Here is a 19,876-nt window from a genome sequence, read left to right as displayed (position 1 = left end):
ATGTTTGGGTATTCATACACTTATGACCATATGTAATTTATGATGCACAGCATAATGTGTTTGACCACATTGACTGTAACGGACCTCTGAGAGTTTAAATTATTGTAATAGTTTGTTCCTTTTTTTAGTCCGTTTTATTACTGCAGTTGGTGCATTTCTGGTTGCGCTCTTATTTTGAAGGTACAAAAAACGGAAGTTGTTCGTAAGAAACGGCAGAAAGGAAAAGTTGCCATAAAAACGGAAAACAGTGAGACAAAGTTTACGGGTGTAGTAGTTTAGCACCTTGCTGATATGGGTACAAGGTTTGTACCTGTTCAAGTTCATTTTTTGAGAAAATATTGTTTTAGATTGTTACGTTTTTTTGTCTGTGTCAGAGTTTAAGCTAACCAACTGCTATTTCCGTTTTTCTTCATAGTTCTTACGGTGAGTTCAATAAACCTTTCCGAACCACCAGTTAAACTCCAGACTATAATTCAGCCGGGATGCTACATTGACTTTGTCATATATTCATATGGTTTAGGTGTCCCTTTATTAAATTCAAGTGAACTCAAGTGAACTCAACTGTTTTGTAGTTCTACAAAGACGTGTTGAATTGAATTGCTGTTACATATGACTGTGTAACATATTAGTGCTCATATTAGTGCTGTAATTAGTGGCTGACAGTCCCGGTGTTGTTATTGCCGTGTTGTGTTTACGTGTAGCTTCCGCAGCGCTGCGCTGCTAACACACTGCTGTCGGTTCAATGCTCTTTTATTGTATATTATATATTATTATAGTCTATTTATTATGACTCCGTGTTAACCAGCGGACGTCGCTGCTGTTTAAACCTGTTGTTCACGTGTTATTGACGTGTTGTGTTGACGTGTGGCTGCCGCAGCGCTGAGCTGCTAACACACTGCTGTTCAATGCACTTTTATTAAGTTATATATTTCAATATTATTATAGTCAGTTTATTATGCTTGTGTTACCGGGCGGGGTTTGCTGCTGTTTAAACCTGTTGTTCATGTGTTGCTCATGCCTGCAGCAAGCTGAGCTGATAACACTGCTGTCTGTTTAATGCACTTTTATTATATATTATTATAGTATATATTATGTCACCCACTGTCTATTTAATACACTTGTATTATATATTATTGTATCTATTATAATAATACATATACTATTCATAGTAATATTTTTATGTTCCTCTTTATGTTTAGATGGAACATCCAACATTTCTGAGGGCTTGGAATGGAACTCTCCTGCTGAGGGCCTCGCCAGCGGCCCAGGCTCAGAAGATCGTCAGGGGCCAACCCTACAGGTCAAAGCAGCCAGAGGAGGTGGAGGCAGAGGCCAGGGCCCACGTCGTCTCAGAGGGTGGCGACCCTGCCAACGCCGCCCTGTCCTGAACCGCTGGAAGCTCCAGTTTGGTCAGTATCAGGGGCAAACCTTCCACTGGCGTCAACCTGGTCTCCTCCCACCAGAAAGAGCGAGAGAGGACAGCGTCTCAGTCCCCGCTGATGGCCAACAAGGTGGAGTCCTTCAGTACATGTTCATACCATTACACAAATGAGAGAAATTACAGTTTTAACCTCCTTTGTGAACTTGCAGGACGCCTTCACCCGCTACTCCTCAGCGTACCCTGACTTTGTGGAGGCAGTCAGGTTCCACCGTGCGTTTGAGGAGGGGGACGTCCCTCCAGCCCGGTCAGGAGGGGACAGGCCCTTGTTGGCTTCGGGGACTTCAAATTTGAGACGCTGAAGAGCCTGTGCGGCCTTTGTCTCTGGACGGCGTTCTCTGTCTGCGTTGGAAATGCAGGCCCAGGTCAAGAAAATGGTGGGCCCTAAGCCTGCATTTCCAGGTAAGTTCAGCATAAATGATAGAGTTAATTCATCTTTATTGAACTTCCTGTGTGCATTGTTTACTTCTTGCTTCTTCTCTCATCATGTGATTACAGCCCACTTCGGACCAGCTCCGTCCTCCTCCAGGTCGTCTGAGGAGCCTTCGGATGAGGAGCTGGTAGTTGACGTGGAGAAATGTGAGTAAAACATCAAGTTGTATTCAGGTAACAATTTGGTAACAACAGAAATACTTGAATTTATTGTTGACCTTTTTTATTTGCTCTCAAACATTTTTATAGTCAGAGGAGGAGACGACGGGTAAGTTTGGGTTGAATGAGTAGCTGAGTAGCTCATGTCTGCCTGGTGCTAATCTCAAATCACTCACCCACCTGCCAGCCTAAACATCACCAATAGTGCACGTGTAGAGTAACAGCTCCTTCACCACCCTTTCCCTCAATCCCCTGAGTAACCCCTCATCATGTCAGACCTGTTCTCATCGCTTTCTCTTCACCTTCTGTGCTCCTCTAGTTGTAATTGCAGCTTGGCTCAATGTGTGACTGTCTCTCAATATTAACACAAAACGCTCTCATCGTTTTACCTTACTGAAACCGTTTATTTCTCTTGTACAGGCCCCTCTCTCGCTCCTCACTCCACCTCCTCCTCCCTCCACCTCCTCCACCTCAGCACCTCGGTATGAAGATGTCCCATCTGTTTGTGTCGTCTCACCAGTTGCTGCCCGAGTCCTGGCCTTGTGCTCGGCGAGGGGGCAGACACCACCACCGATGCCCCCTGTGCCCTGTGCCATCCCCCGTCTGGCTGCTGACCGTGTACAGCTACGATGTGCTGTCGCGGCTGGTTGAGTTCAAGGCCAGGATCACGTCCACCTTCGGATCCATCTTGAAGATGGATTCCACCAAGAAGGCGAGTGAAGTTTGTCACAATGTCATATTTACAGCTGCTTTCACACCACGGATGCGTTTGTGTTCTAACATTATCTTTTCTCATCTCTTTCTCCAGGTGACGAAGAAGCTCGCCGGTGCCGCCTCCGGCACGGCCGCCTGGGCTACCAACGTCGGTAACGAACACGGGCAGGTCCTCAACAGCGTCCTCACCTGCTCCGAGGGCGCCGAGGGCCTGTCCCGGATGGCGGCCGGAATAATGAGGCGGTACCGACTCGCCGGGGTACCCCCCCCCCCAGCTCATGTACGTGGACCACGACTGCTGCAACCGAGACGCCGTGTCCAAGACGGCTGCTTTGTTCCAGGTGCGCAACTTAGACTGCTGTTTTGCTTTTCCATTTTTTGTGTGTGTTTTTTTTTAAACCATGGTATTTCTGTATTTTCGTTGCTGATTCAGATTAATTTTACAAAGTAATGATCAATCAATGAATTACACTTTTCCCAATGTTGAACTATTCCTCTCACATGGTGTCACGAGAAGCTGATGTTCTCACGCGCCGTATTCTTGATGGCCAGCACCTAGTGTTCAGTTGACGGGGTCAGGTAAGCCTCCTCCTCTCTGTCCGCGGAGTCTTCCATCACCTCGGTCCCGCTGACGAGTCCAGGTCCAGGTCCGCCTTTCTGGCCCTGCTTCTCCTCTGTGGAGCCGGAACAGCGAGAGGATGCTCGTGGAAGAGACTCCACCGAGCCCAGAAAAAATACAAAAAAAGTAACAAAGATATTATTTATTCATCAATTGATCTATTCAAATCATTGAGAATGTTTATTGCTGTATATCTTGTGTGCTTTATTGATCTTTTTGTTTGATTTAAGGGGAGGGACACAGAATATATTACATAAATATAAATGCAATTGTGCTTTTAAATTGCATGTTTGTGGGAAGTTACGTATATTTTAAAATGTCCACTGAAGGGCAGAGGTGTTTTCTCTAAATGAAGAGCAGGGAACTTGAACAGAAGGAGAAACTCCCACACACAAGCCTGCCTTTTAACCTAATTACACTTGGATCGGATTTTGTTGTGATTGTCATGTTGTCCCCAGAATTCAATCAACACGTTTACCTCCCAGAGCAAAGAGTTACTGAAACTGTGAAAGGAATCTTGAGGTTTTTTTTGGTTTGCCTCGTCAACCAAGGTATTCACATCAAAAGGCCTTGATCGTAACGCCTTTACGATAAAAGTACCCTGTATGTGTTTTGGGTCGCTTATAAATGCTAGTTTCCTTCCCTGTCAGTAGATGGCGCTCTTGTGATGTATTCCCATAGCCCGATTTTGTTTGTGTTATTATAGGAGATCTTTTGTTATGTACTGCTGTGGAGCAGAAGAGGGGACTGTTGTCAGCCAGTGACCTTATTAAATTAATCCCCCGATTCCTGTGAAATGTAGTCATTCCGGGATCTCAAATAAATACCACACTGTACAATTGTCAGGTACCATCCGATACAAATGCACACCAAAAATGCAACGTAGTTTAATTTTGAAAAACTGAAAGTGGATCACAAAGCACATTAAATGAAGTAAAAGATATGTTCATGGTTCACTGTGAAAACGTTTAGCGTGCTGTACCCAGAGGAAAATATCTGCACAACTAAATTGCTTTTTCTTTTCTTTCATTTGATGTGATTGTCTCAGAAAAATGGCTTTTATTTTCCTTTCAAATTGGGTGATTTAAGGCAAAGAACGCAAGTTCAAAGGTCAATGTGTAATGAATGCTCGGAAGCACATGAGCAGAAATATGATGTCATGCGTTCTTCTCAAAACGTCCATCAAGTCCTCCCCCTGGAACTTGGTCTAAGATGGAGTATGGGTACATGGTTCATGCAGGGTCTCGCTAAAATCATCAAGGGACATCGCCTAAGAGGTTTATTTTGGGGGTAATATGTAACATGGCATACATCAATAATGTTAAAACTTTCCTCCATCACCCCACCCTTGGAAAACAAAACACTTTAAGGCTGACATGGTTAACTCCATTTCGTTGTCATAGTACTTGTACTATGTGCAATGACAATAAAGTTGAATCTGAAATCTGTAAAGTAATGATATTTCAAGCGACTGAATTACTGATCTAAAATACATAAACTAATCACAAATACCAGTGCTACTCATTTAGATGTGCTGTTTTTAAAAGCAGTAAAAATAAATTTAAGTGCACTACTTCTAAATGTTTGTTGATAGAAATGACCTTTTTACAACATGCTTTATTATTTTACAGTAGCCCATGTTTTAGCTTCTTATCTAGATAGAACAATATCTCAAATGACAAGTTAAATTTGGCCACGTTTTATTACCTGACATGTTTTATTACCTGACAATAATTGCATTGCGTCCAGGTGAGTCTTACATAAGAAATGACGTGTGTGTGTGTGTGTTTCATGATATCCGATATGCTCAGTTGATGTATATATATATATATATATATTTATTTTATTTAGATATAAAAAAAATGTGTGTGTGCTATAGACTGAATTCTCTGCAAGCTTAATATGAACTGGCAAAGTTACATATAAGGTGTGCTCAATGAATTAGTGAATTATAATAAAGGATTGTTCAACTTTATTGTTCAACTTTATTCTTGAACTACCGTGTTAGACAATGATATATATGTCAATGTTTATAATAAAACATTTTTTTTTAAAAAGAGGTAAATATGAACATCTACGTATATAATATATATATATATATATATATATATATATATATAGTTTTTTTTTTCCTTCCTTTCTTTCATATCCGGTTGCTCAGTTAAGGAGAAACAATTATATATATAATATATATATATATATATATATATATATATATATATATGCAACGTGTATATATATATATATATATATATATATATATATATATATATATATATATATATATATATATATAAATAACTGAGCAACCGGATATGAAAGAAAGGAAGGAAAAAAAATAAAAAATTCTAGCTGGAGTACAGTTAACCTGCACTCCAACACGGCCTAACACAGCTGTAGTGCAGCCACCAGGACACACTGATCGCACTTGCATCCCGCGCACATGTCTGATTTTGCAGGACCTCCGATATACCGGACAGGTACCTGGGTTTCGAACCCGGAGCTCTCGTGGGTCAAGCGGACCACGTATCCATTTAACCACCGTGTTAGACAAATATATATACGAAGATGTTCATATTTATCTTAGTCTTAGTGGTTTTGGTACGTATTAGTTGCTTGAGTAAGTTATACTAGAAGACGGAATATACACAAAAAAAGACAAAGTGCATGGACTCTAAATCTGGCCTCTAAGTAATCAGGCTGCCATGGAGCTTTAACATTTGCATTCTTTTAAATAAAAATATAAAAAAGAATGATTGAGATTGTGCTTGGATCCCCAGGAGAATTAAGTTGCAATTGTTATTATTAAAGGATTGCTCAACTTTATTCTTGAGTGAATTATAATATCAACTTTATCTCAACATCTCTTTCCAGTCACAATATAACAATTCTTTCCGGATATGAAAGAAGATAAAAATTCTAGTTAGAGCCCAACTGCGCTCTAACATGGCCTAACGCGGTGCTTGTTAGTGCAAACACCACGACACACTGAACTGATGGGAGATCATACTCATCTGAGGCATCTCACTTGAGCCTCACAAGCCTGATTGTGAGACTCAAGTGAGGAATCCAGCTGAGGACTTCACATGCAGTTGTACCAGCCCGGGTTTCGAACCCGGAGCTATCGTGTTGAACCCCCGTGTTAGACAATGCTATACGTGTCAATGTATGTATTTGTTTTGGTACATAATAGTTGCGTAAATAAGTTATACTAAAAGATGGAATATACAAAAATATCGTTTTTTAATCGTTTTGTCACGGGTCCACGTAAAGTTTAGTAAATAATGTGTCACAGTGAAGTATCTGAATTTGCTATTTTGACTATTGTTTCCCCTGCCCTCGGAGGAAGTGGTGTGTGATGTATATAAGCCAGCAGGGTGGGGGTGGGTGAGTACAGCAGCTGAGCGCGTGTAGAACCCGCCGCTCTTTAAACTCTCCTCCCCAAAGCATGTGACCATGTGATCCAGACAGACCGAGACAACTTGTGACCAAACGGCAGGAGAAGCAGCAGCAGCAGGTCGGCGCCCCGCGACATAAAGACACCGCCGCGCACACTCAACAGTCCTCCGACCTCTTCATCTCCACCAGACAACATGGACTGCGGGATCTTCACGTCCAAGACCGTCCTCCTCTTCCTCAGCCTGGTGTTTTGGGTAAGGCGTGGCGGTGTTATCCTTCCACCTGCGGGGAATTGAATTCACACTGATGGCTCTTTGGGAGGGAGACCCGAGTGGCGGCGGGTTTAACCATTAACCATTTCTGTCACTCGTCGCGTGTTCAGTGCGCTTTAAGTTTACAAATCAGAGTTGTGACCTGATATACATCTTACCCTGCATCACTTCACTGTACTGTACTTAATTTTGACTGTTGATATATATAGTTCAGTTCTGCTTTAAAAAAAAATAAAATTCAAACGATTCCTTCCAGGCTATATGAGTAACATGTCCCAATAATGTGCATTTAAGGCCAGCTGAGGTCATGGCGATCAGTCACTTAACTGGATGTAGCTGTTACATGTTCAGGCCAATCAGCCTGAAACTCTGACTCATTAGCGGAGTTTGACCAGAGTTCATTATCTGGTTGTGTGTGTTGTCGATTAGTCAATTCACCACGTCGCTCCCCAGTGGTCAGCAAGGCCTTCAGAGGAAATGGGTCTTAAAGGAGCAAAACCTTTCTGCCCTTCTGAGGCTCATGTCTGTGTAATGTTGATTCCTCTGAGAGGGAGCTGTGCATTTGCAAGGGAAAACATGTACCTGCTGTATCCACATCCCCTTTATATAAATACTTCCTCTTTCTCAGGCTTCTTTCCAATCTGTCGCAGTTTCTTTTTCCTGTCATACCTTGTTTTCCTCACCATCTGGGCCTTACGCACAGCGTACCTGTACCATAGAACAACATTATGTGACATGCATTGCAGGGTTTCTAAGTTGCAAAGCAGGTATTGAGTGACCTCGTCTCTTTCCTAACGCAAAAATGTCAAAGCGTCTCACACACGCACACACACCTTTTCTCAAGCAGCTCTGTTATGTAGCCTGCTAATCTAAACTAGCTAAATCAATGGATTGTAATCTAACCAGTAAGGTATTCTTTGGTCGGTTGCTTCTGGCGTGATTGTTATTAGTTTGCTTCATCACCATTACTGACTTTACTGAATCAAAGATATCAAGCAACAGTTTCTGGTCCACGCTGTGAGAAAGCACTCATTTTGAACAAGGTTAACTGTAATTAGGGCATGGGTCTTATTGTGGATTATTCATTGTTTTATCATAATTTGAACAAAATATCAAATTATCTTTTCACTCTACACCCTGCCTTCCTTACTAAATCATGCAGCTGAACATTGTTCAAACCCCACCCAAAAAGTTTATTTTGCATACTGAATTTCAAAAGCTGGCAGATGGTTTCATAGTGAAAATGTCTTTAAAAGCTCCACTTAACAATTAGAATATTTTCATTTGATGTGATTTGTCTCAGAAAAAATGGCTTTAATTTTTCTTTCAAATTGGGTGAATTTAAGGCAGAGATCGCAAGTTCAAAGGTCAATGTGTAATGGATGCTCGGAAGCACATGAGCAGAAATATGATGTCATGCGTTCTTCTCAAAACGTCCATCAAGTCCTCCCCCTGGAACTTGGTCTAAGATGGAGTACGAGTACATGGTTCATGCAGGGTCTCGCTAAAATCATCAAGAGACATCGCCTCAGAGGTTTCTCACATTCCAGAAAGGTGGCACCGTGCATGGGCGCTGTGTTGTGTAAGCCTCTTTGTGCTGCTTCTTAGGCACAGGATCAGAATTTCTGGAAAGATTAGGGGTGAGGGGGAGGGTAACCACCCCACTGGCATCCCGTGACTGTGGTGTGATTAAAAGAAGTGAGTCATGAGGCTGAAGTGGAGGATGAATGATTTTTAGGCCGCACACATGGGAACAAAGACAAGCACACAATCTATAACTCACACCGTTGCAGGGGAAGTGATACTAACGGTGGCGCCGTTCCGCAGACGCACAAAGGGGGATTTCGGACAGCAGCCGTGTCTTTTTGCCACACGTATTCTGTCTATCGCTCAAAAATGTACCTGACTGTACTTCTCATATTGTAGCTGAATATGAAAGCAGGAGTCACACAAACATTTCTAGTACAGAGTAAAATCTCATTTGTAGTTTCAGCAGTTGACTCCGTTTTTCCCACCCTACTGGGCTTCTTTTATCACAGACTCAATACAGTGAGTTTCAAAGGGCAAGGAAGGACGTCTAGAGTACTGTTGAAGGGATAAATACTAAGGAGCAATTGTTTTCTAAACCGTCATCTCTGTTCTTGACGTTTCTGTAGCTTTGACCGGCGAGAGACCTTTGACAAAATTGAGTAATCGGTGACCTTCCAAGCCTGTGTTCATCACATGGGATCACAGCTGATAACAGAAGGGGAGAAATCTCTTTGTGCTTTATCGAACAGTCTTTCAATGAGCAGCTGATCAAGGTTGTCATGCCAGCAGAACAAGACCAAACTGACTCAAATCTCATATCAGTATTCATGATTGGAAGATTTAAAAATTGCTCTTTTCTCTTGGCGATTCTATGTACAGAATATGAACATGACGTTTCAGCTACAGCACAGAGAGAAGAGCACAGATCATGTGACGAATCCCCTCCAGTTCTATCAATGTGCATTGCTTTGTGAAATGCAACGATTAAGTACACCGAGGTTTTGATTATTCCCAGAATAACAACTATGTCAAACATCCAGAAAAATAGGAAAACAAATGTCTTCTATTGATAATCAAAGACATTTCTCTGTCTCTTTGCTCTCGGCTCATAGAAAAGCCTTCTGATCTGTGTGCAAATGTTGAATTTTTTTCTTCTTCTCCCTGCAGGGTGCAGGAGCGGTGTTGGCCTACGTCGGTGCCTATGTGATCAAGAGCTATGACACCTTTGACAGTTTCATTCAGGACAAGTACACATTGGTCCCAGCAGCTATCATCATTGGCGTCAGCGTGGTCATGTTCATTTTTGGTCTGGTGGGATGCTGCGCCACACTGCGGGAGTCCAAAGTCGGGCTCAGCTTTGTAAGTGTGTGAGTGTTCATGAGCTTTTGTTTGTCCTTATCAGTGTATCTTACGCACTTATTTCCACTGCAGTTCTTTCTGATCATCATGGGGATCTTTGCAGCTGAAGTGGCAGCTCTGGTGTTTAGCTTCATCTACCAAGGCAAGGTGAGTCGCAGATACTTGTTTTCTGTCACACAATGGGCCTCATTGACCAAATCTCTTTTTTTATACCCACTCATGCGGGTTTCACAACAACAACAAAAACACAAACCCAAACCTATGACATTCACCCATGTTTTTCTGATTTCAAGAATCAAGTTTGTGCAAAGAAAATTGCATTTTCTTCAATTCTGAATTTGTACAATATATTATTTTTTCATTTATAATCTTTTACAATTATTTTCATTACTGCTTATAGTTATCACGGTTCTGGATCAAAAAGCTTGAGACAGAATTATTACTATTAAAATGTTGTTTAAATCTGATTTATTAGCCTATTTGCACTTCCCACCTAACTGTATATCAGTACAATACTGTCTGAGGCTTTAGCCTAATTATAATTACTACTACATAGTATGTAGTTGAACTACAATCAAATAAATATGTATATCAAATGGATACATTTGAACTATGCACAGTAATGTAATGGTTACAGTCATTCAAAAAGCATTTGCAACAGTCAATATTATTATTATGGTCTTTTACAATATAAAAAATCACGACACTGAACGAGTAACATGCACCTTTTTTGTGTTACTCTACTACTGACACTACTAAAGTACCTTTTAGTACTATAGCACCTTAAGTGCCTCCGCTTCAGAGGCACACGACCCTGCGGGTGTTACTGGCGCTGATTAGGATCAACTGGCTGGATGTTATGAAATGAATCTCCATTGTTTAAAATCGTCTCTGGCCCATTTGCACACGGCTGCCAACATTGTGTTGTATTCTTATGTCTGTCCAGATAAACGCGGACCTGGAGCGCTCGATGAACGATGTCTTCCTGAAGTATGACGAGCAGGGCGCTGAGACCAAAGCTGTTGACTACGTGCAGACTCAGGCTGGTGTTATATTCCACTGTCTATAAAAGCTTTTTGATTCTCAGGACTTTCATTCTCTTCAACCGTCCTTGCTTGCATTCTCTCTCTCTCTCTCTCAGATGCTTTCATTTCCTACTTTTGTGCTTTTCATTTTATTCCTCAGTCCATTTTCTTTCTCTTGCCTTTTAAGGCACAGATGCTAAAATACAGTATACTGTTTTTTTTCGTTGCTGACATATTTGTTTGTATTAAAGGCTACTACTGCATTTCAATGGCCTGTCGGAGAAAAGTCTTCCACAATACATACAAATAATAAAAAAACGTCCCCAAACAACTTCTGCACCTATTCGTTATGGACCAAATTGACACCTCTGGGTCTGTCAAATGCCTTTCTTGGGTAATGCAGTAGTAGTAGAAGATTACGCACGATGCTACCTTCTCATGAAGTGTCAGTCTTTCCTTTTTCGCGTGACTTTTTGTTATTTAGTTGTCTTTTAGTTCTATAATTCACTCCTGTCTGTCCTCTTTGTCTTTGTGCAGTTGGAGTGCTGTGGCGTCATGAATTACACCAGCTGGTCCAACACCACCTGGTTTAGAAGCAACAACAACACCGTACCTGAGTCCTGCTGTAAAAACAGCACTCAGTGCGCTCGCAGACTGGACCAACCGGACCAGCTTAACATACAGGTGAATAATGGGGAAGCACGCATTCCTCTATTTGACACAAATACCGTGTGTACATGTGGTTACATTGAGCAGTTTGTTGGGTATTGCTTTAGAAATGCTGACTTTGAAACAGGATTTAATTTTTTCATTGAATGCTTTTCGGACTCAAAATATAAAGTCTACAAAATCGAACAATCTCCCACCACTGCGGGATTAAAGCAAAGAGCCACACTTCAGACAGACCTTGTTCCATGACTGTACTTTGTGCATGTATTTTAGGGTTGTGAGGTGAAGCTGGATCGCCTCCTACAGGGTGTGTTGGGCTACGCCATGCTGGTCATTCTGGGCTTCGCCATCATCAAGGTAAAGACAGTCACACCCAGTTTTTGAATAATCTATTCAGATGTATCAAATTTGAGCTGGTCCCGATATATATATATATATATATATATATATATATATATATATATATATATATATATATATATATATATATATATATATATATATATATATATATATATATATATATATATATATATATATATATATATATATAAATAAATAAATAAAAAATTAGAGATTTTAAGCGCCAGAGTCTGATTTCTGTTACCTGTTCTGTTGCAGTTCTTTGGGATGCTGAGCGTTTGTGTGATCACCTGTAAAACCGGCAACCGGAGGAGCGGCTACCAGCCTCTGTACGCCTGAACCGCTTCAAGCAACCGCCCACCACCTCTTCATTTAGCTTGATTTAGTTTTGCTGACCACTCACTCAGCAGTGACACATCCAAGCCGATCACTGTACAACTCTTACGTTTTATTTAAATAATGGCATATAAAGTGGCAGACGGTGTCAAGGGGATCTTGCCAGATCATTCCTCCACAAATGAAAGCAGCACGAATGTTCCTCTGACTATAAATCACTTTGCTGAATGTGGTTTTCGATTTTGAGTTATTATTGTCTAAATGATCCCCTTTAGAGATGTGCCATATGGTTGAGCGGCCCACGGTCTCTGTATTGTTTCAGACCAGCTACTGTATTATCCTTTGATGAAGGATGTCGAAATATATTTTAAGCTTTTTGCGATTGTGAACAAAAGGACAGCAGTTTAATGTTTTATTTAGGGTTACAATATTTATAGTCAACTGACTGACTCGATTTAATATATATCTATATGCGCGCACACACACACACACACAGGTTTTATGGTCAGTTAACTGTATTGAGTTATGTGACAATTCTAAATAGCGAGACTTTGTTTGTTTCTAAATTAAAATGGGTCAACTTTTCACAATAAGTTTGGAGCTGTTGTATCAAATCATTGTGTACCTTTCCTTCAGTGTTTTTTTTTTTTTTTTTTTTTACAATATTCCACCAGTCTTTATAGATGGGTCAAACTGGCAGTTGAACACATGGATTCTGAAATTAAGGGGGAAACATCTGTCTAATCCTGTCATCATCATGTTTGAGTCGTTTCCAAGTGTATTTTCAAAAAGCAGGATAATTTGATAGCAGGCCGGTGTTGCAGAGCATCACATACTGTAGTGGTTATCTCTCTTCTCTTTCCTCCTGACTGCTGATAAAGAAGGCCGTAGTGCCGTATACGGATGATAGTAGTGTACGTTTTACATGGGCCTTGTCGGCGTTCAGAAAGATGAATGAGAATATAAACTCCTATCCATGCTCATTATAGTCCTCAATCATCGCAGAGCTTTAGATTAAAGGGTAGGTCATCAAGCTGTGGATTCAACTGATTTAAACCATTTGTTTAATTAAAATCTAAAGTATCTTTTTCGTTAATGATGCATTAACCAGCCATGTATCAAACATTATCTCCACATTTGCCTGTCCTGATCCGTGTAAAGTAAAGTAAATAAACCATTAGCACCAACTGCAACACTTCATCATGCTTTATGGCATGTGTTGCTGTATATGCAGTAACAAAGAAAATCCTGCAGGTGGCAATAAAGAACTTGCTCTGAGTTTAGAGTCTAAAGCAGCATTTGTGGTGGTGAAGGCTCAAAAGACAACAACTCTATACAGAGGTAGTGGCAGATAAATGAGTTAATATTATTTGTATATTTAAAGACAAATGTCTGTTTTTAAACAATGATACACATATGATTTGCAGATGTGTAAAAGCTTGACAAGCCACTCAATTATTTATCTGCTTCATTATTGACTGTGTGTGTGCACGCTGCTGTATGAATGACCTCCACTGAGGTCGCTATGAACAACCTCACGCTGTGGCCCTCTCGTATCTCTCGACTGCATATTTTATTCAGTGCATGTCGTTGCTGCTCGGGCCGTGTTGACATTTAGACAGGCCCGTCCTTTTTCCGAGAGGACTGTTGGCCCACACGGGACAAGATAACCTTGTCCGCTCCCTCCTTCCTTTAACCGCCTGTTCCGCCTGTCTGTCTTTCATTCTCGCGTCTGTTTATCTCTGTGTGTATGTGTCCGTTTCTCACTTCACCGTTTCTTGGTTCATGCATCTTTCCCACCCATCTATTTTGTGATCTGTGCTCTTGTTATTTTTTGTTGTTGCTGTCGTTTTTTTACTTCCCTCGCTCTGTAGTATCTCAAGTGTTACTACCCCTTACATCCATAACCGTTAGAGCACAATCTTCCTTGCTGCACTAAGTATTGCTGTGTAACGTGAATAATGAAATCAATCTGAGCAGAGCAGCTCTCTTTTGAAGTTAATTATCACTAAATAGCACAAGTACAAAAACCAAGATGATTCTTCCATCCATCCATCCATCCATTATCCGCCTCTTATCCGGGGTCGGGTCGCGGTGGCAGCAGGTTCAGCAGGCCGACCCAGGCTTCCCTCTCACCCGCAACACTTTCCAGCTCATTCTAGGGGATCCCGAGGCGTTCCAAGGCCAGCCGGGAGATATAATCCCTCCAGCGTGTCCTCGGTCTCCTACCAGTTGGACGTGCCTGGAAAACCTCTAATGGGAGGCGTCCAGGAGGCATCCTGACTAGATGCCCGAACCACCTCAGCTGACTCCTTTCGACACGAAGGAGCAGCGACTCGACTCCAAGCTCCCTCCTGATGTCCGAGCTCCTTACCCTATCTCTAAGGGTGAGCCCGGCCACCCTGCGGAGGAAGCTCATTTCGGCCGCTTGTATTCGAGATCTCGTTCTTTCGGTCACGACCCAGAGTTCGTGACCATAGGTGAGGGTTGGAACATAGACCGACCAGTAAATGGAGAGCTTCGCCTTCCGGCTCAGCTCCCTCTTCACCAGGACGGGCCGGTACAGCGCCTGTTTTATTGCTGCAGCCGCACCGATCCGTCTGTCGATCTCCCGCTCCACCTTACCCTCACTCGTAAACAAGACCCCGAGATACTTGAACTCCTTCGCTTGGGGTAGGCAGTTTGTCCCCACCTGGAGGGAGCAATCCACCGGTTTCCGGCAGAGCACCATGGCCTCAGATTTGGAGGTGCTAACTCTCATCCCTGCCGCTTCACACTAGGCTGCAAAACGCCCCAGTGAATGCTGGAGGTCACAGTCCGAGGAGGCAAACAGGACCACATCATCCGCGAACACCAGAGAGGCGATCCCGAGACTCCCGAACTGGATCCTCTCCGCCCCCTGGCTGCGCCTAGATATCCTGTCCATGAAGGTCACGAACAGGACCGGTGATAAAGGGCAGCCCTGGCGGAGGCCAACACCCACCGGGAACGTGTCTGACTTATTACCGAGGATACGAACACAGCTCCTACTGCAGGCATACAAAGACCGGATAGCCCGTGCCAACGGGTCCGGCACCCCATACTCCCGCAGCACCCCCCACAAAAAACCCCGAGGGACCCGGTCGAAAGCCTTCTCCAAGTCCACAAAGCACATGTAGACTGGTTGGGCAAACTCCCAGGACCCCTCCAGTAGTCTTGCAAGGGTAAAGAGCTGGTCCACTGTTCCACGACCGGGACGGAATCCGCACTGCTCGTCTTGAATCTGAGGTTCGACAAGCGGTCGGAGCCTCCTTTCCAGCACCCTGGCATAAGCTTTTCCCGGGAGGCTGAGCAGTGTGATGCCACGATAGTTTGAGCACACTCTCCGGTCCCCCTTCTTGAAGATGGGAACCACCACCCCGGTCTGCCAGTCCATGGGCACTGTTCCCGACCCCCATGCGACACTGAAAAGGCGTGTCAACCAAGACAGCCCAACAATGTCCAGCGCTTTCAGCATCTCAGGGCGGATCTCATCCACCCCTGGCGCCTTGCCACCAAGGAGCTTTTTGACTACCTTAGCGACCTCTGCCAGGGATATGGGAGAAACCACCCCAAAGACTTCCGGCGCTGCCCCCTCTCCGGGGGACAAGTTGGCCGGGTTTAGGAGTTCCTCAAAGTGCTCTTTCCACCGCCCGACGATGTCCCCAGTCCGGGTCAGCAGTTCCCCCCCCCCCCCCCTGCTGAGAACAGCCTGGGGTAGGCCCTGCTTTCCCTTCCTGAGCCGTCGGATGGTTTGCCAGAACTTCCTTGAGGCCAAACGAAAGTCCTTCTCCATGGCCTCCCCGAACTCCTCCCATGTCCGAGTTTTAGCATCCGCGACCATCGCAGCTGCAGCCCTTCTGGCCTGCCGGTACCCGACGGCTTCCCTCACCCCCGGTGTCCACCACCGGGTTCTCGGGTTGCCGCCACGACAGGCACCGATGACCTTCCGGCCACAGCTCCGAGCAGCCGCGTCCACAATAGAGGCTTTGAACATAGTCCATTCGGGTTCCATGTCCCCAGCCTCCCTCGGGATTTGTGAGAAGTTCTTCCGGAGGTGGGAGTTGAAGACCTCCCGGACAGGATCCTCCGCCAGACGTTCCCAGTTCACCCTCACTACACGTTTGGGCTTGCCAGGTCTTTCTAGCCGACTCCCCCGCCATCTGACCCAACTCACCACCAGGTGGTGATCAGTTGACAGCTCTGCTCCTCTCTTCACCCGAGTGTCCAAGACATACGGCCGCAGATCAGATGATACGACTACAAAGTCGATCATTGATCTCCGGCCTAAGGTGTTCTGGTACCAGGTACACTTATGAGCCACCTTATGCTCGAACATGGTGTTCGTTATGGACAAACTGTGGCTAGCACAGAAGTCCAACAACAAAACACCATTCGGGTTCAGATCGGGCAAGCCGTTCCTCCCAATCACGCCCCGCCAGGTTTCTCTGTCATTGCCCACGTGAGCGTTGAAGTCTCCCAGGAGAACTATGGAGTCGGCAGGTGGCGCCCTTTCCAGGACCCCTCCCACCGACTCTAAGAAGGCCGGATATTCCGAACTGCTGTTCGGTGCATAAGCACAAACAACAGTCAGAGCTTTACTCCCTGCAACCCGTAGGCGCAGGGAGGCAACCCTCTCGTTCTCCGGGGAAAACTCCAACATAGCGGCGCTCAGCCGGGGGCTCGTGAGCATCCCCACTCCCGCCCGACGCCTCTCACCCTGGGCAACTCCAGAAAAGGACAAAGTCCAACCCTTCTCCAGGAGCTTGGTTCCAGAGCCCATGTTGTGTGTGGAGGTGAGCCCAACTATATCTAGCTGGTACCGCTCCACCTCCCCCACCAGCTCCGGCTCTTTCCCCGCTAGCGAGGTGACGTTCCACGTCCCTAGAGCTAGTCTATGCTGCCGGCGATTGGCCCGCCCAGGTCTCCTGCCTGGCACGCCGCCCGGTCTGCATAGCACCCGACCCCGATAATTCTCCCCGCGGGTGGTGGGTCCACGGGGTGACTGCTGCTCCATGTTGTTTCTTCGGGCTGAGCCCGGCTGAGCCCGACCGGGTCCCATGGGCGAAAGCCCGGCCACCAGACGCTCGCCGACGAGCTCCCCTCCTGGGTCTGGCTCCGGGAGGGTGCCCCGGTTTCCCTTGTCCGGGTGAGGTAGCTTTAGACCGTGGGCTGCTATTCATCAGGGTTTTTTGAACCGCTCTTAGTCTGGGCTCTCCCCCGAGACCTGTTTGACTTGGGAGACCCTACCAGGGGCTGACGCCCCGGACAACATAGCTCCCAGGATCACTGAGCCACTTAAACTCCTCCACCACGTTAACGTGGCGATTCATTGGAGGAGAGATGATTCTTTTTATATATTATTAATATATTTTGCTTGCTCCATTTGGGCCAGTAAGGTGAACGCTTTCATGGGGGTTCTGACAATAAAAGATAGAGGAAAGTAGAAGAAACTTTTCTCTGTTGGGGCATATTTTTAATCTTTTTCTAATTTTCTTTATAATTAAGGTGTAGATCAGACCGAAGAAAGTAAACCGAGTCTGCGAGAGAGCGCTCATACACCTTGCTGTCCTCTTCCCATGTAATTAAACGGGTGTTCCAGTGATTTAGTGTTAGACCCTTTTTAAAGTTGGGGGACCCTTCCTCCTCAATGCCCAAATGTCTCAAGCCAACTCTGAGATAACCCTGAAGTCATAATTGAGTGTATGCTTTACACGTTTAAACACATATAGGCAGTAGCCTACCTAGCAAGTGAACTGGACTTCTTCTATAAAATCAGTGGAGCGTGTATTTAAATATCAGATTTGTAGTCCTTCAACCCTGTTTTAAAGAAACAACTATGTTAAGCCTTCACTGTCTGTCACCTGAAAGGTAAAAACAAACCGCTGAAAGGTGTTGATTTCACTGGGGTAAGAGCTGCCTGTGTGTGTGATTTTCCGTTGTAACATTTGCTATTCCCTTATGAGTTATCATTGCACACCTACAGATGTGCCCTCTTCTGCCTGTCTGTCTGTCACCTCTCTGGAAAAACATTTCTCACCCACCGAGCTAGTGCAGCCAGAAGTTGTCACATGGAAATTTCAGCTCAACCTCTAATTTATTTATTTCCTTTCCTACTTAGACAGGGATCTGTTGGAGGAAGGTCATTTGAGGAGGACACATACACAATGCTGCTGCTCGCTTGCTGCTGGAGGTAGAGCAACAGGCATGACTCTGTGACTGTGTCCAGTGAATCCCTTCATATAACATCTAAATCTGCCAGATTTTACATCAAACAAGTAGTAAAGAAACCCTGCTTACAGTTTGCTTTGGAAGTGCAGCACATGGCAGATAATGTGGACTTTTCCTCCTTTTTATGAGGTGTTAATACAAACAAGAAACAGGTGCGGTTATATTTTGATTTTGAGGGCAGACTCACAAAAAATAATCAGTGTGTGTGTGTTATTTAGATATAACATTATAGTGTGTGCTATAGACTGAATTCTCTGCATAAACTGGCAAAGTTACATATAATGTGTGCTCAATGAATTGGTGATTATAATAATAATAATGATTGTTCAACTTTATTCTCAAACTAGTGAATATCAATTTTATCTCAAAATCGTATGAACCTCTCTTAATTGCATGCATTATGACAATTCTTTCTCTTTAACTGAGCAACCGGTTATGAAAGAAAGGAAGGGGAAAACAAAAAAAAGAAAAAGAAATTCTAGCTGGAGTACAGTTAACCTGCACTCCAACACGGCCTAACACAGTTGTGGTGCAGCCACCTGGACACACTGATCGCACTTGAGTCTCTGAGCACATGTCTGGTTTTGCAGGACCTCCATGGGTTTCGAACCCGGAGCTCTCGCGGGTTTTTTGATTGGCAGTTATGTCTCAAGTTTACTTTCTCATTGATAGCACAAACTCCTACCATCTGTTAGTGATATCTCACCATGCAACAGTGGTTGTCGACATCTCTCTTCTAAAAAAAACAACTAACTAAATGGATACGTATCATGTTTTATAGACTGTAACTAAACGAACACCAGAAAATACTATATATATATATATATATATATATATATATATATATATATATATATATATATATATATATATATATATATATAAATTTCAGCAAAGTAAAAAAAATAAAAAGATTGTCTGCCTCGGCCAATTGTGACATTGACAATCAAATCAAGCAAAATTTACAACTGACTGTTTTTATGCCGATAGGTGCGGTTGGAACAGACGTCGATGTTGGCGAACTATATCATTTTCCCCTCATCATTCAACAACAGAGCAACGCAAGAGCTTTATGTCTGCATTTAATTCGTTTTTTCCCGTTATTTAAATTTGCTCACCTGGTAGCTAACCATTTTTGCATGCAGTGTATTCAAAACATTTTCAAATAATGTGTTTTATGTAAGAATAGTGTGTGTATATTTACCACCAAACAGTACCTTATTGTGCACTGTGTAGTGTGTTATTGTTATTCCAATATTGATGTTTTGAATAAATTGTTTAAAATGTATTGTTTACTTTTTTCTCGCAGTTA

General features: G+C 43.6%; 1 protein-coding gene across 1 annotated transcript; it reads left to right on the top strand.

Moving 5' to 3' along the window:
- Window positions 1-6,937: 6,937 nt before the first annotated feature.
- On the top strand, window positions 6,938-12,879 carry tspan36 (tetraspanin 36). Its single transcript, XM_079221857.1, has 7 exons — window positions 6,938-7,015; window positions 9,731-9,922; window positions 9,995-10,069; window positions 10,869-10,964; window positions 11,485-11,631; window positions 11,890-11,973; window positions 12,238-12,879. Exons 1-7 carry the CDS (start codon window positions 6,956-6,958, stop codon window positions 12,316-12,318), a joined length of 735 nt encoding a protein of 244 aa, XP_079077983.1. The 5' UTR covers window positions 6,938-6,955; the 3' UTR covers window positions 12,319-12,879.
- The last annotated feature ends 6,997 nt before the right edge of the window (window positions 12,880-19,876 follow it).

The sequence above is a fragment of the Taurulus bubalis genome (genome assembly GCF_910589615.1).
Source record: "Taurulus bubalis genome assembly, chromosome: 8".
In the NCBI taxonomy this organism is placed as follows: Eukaryota; Metazoa; Chordata; class Actinopteri; order Perciformes; family Cottidae; genus Taurulus; species Taurulus bubalis.
The sequence above is the reverse complement of the archived record's forward strand: the minus strand, read 5'-3'. Positions and strand labels throughout refer to the sequence as shown.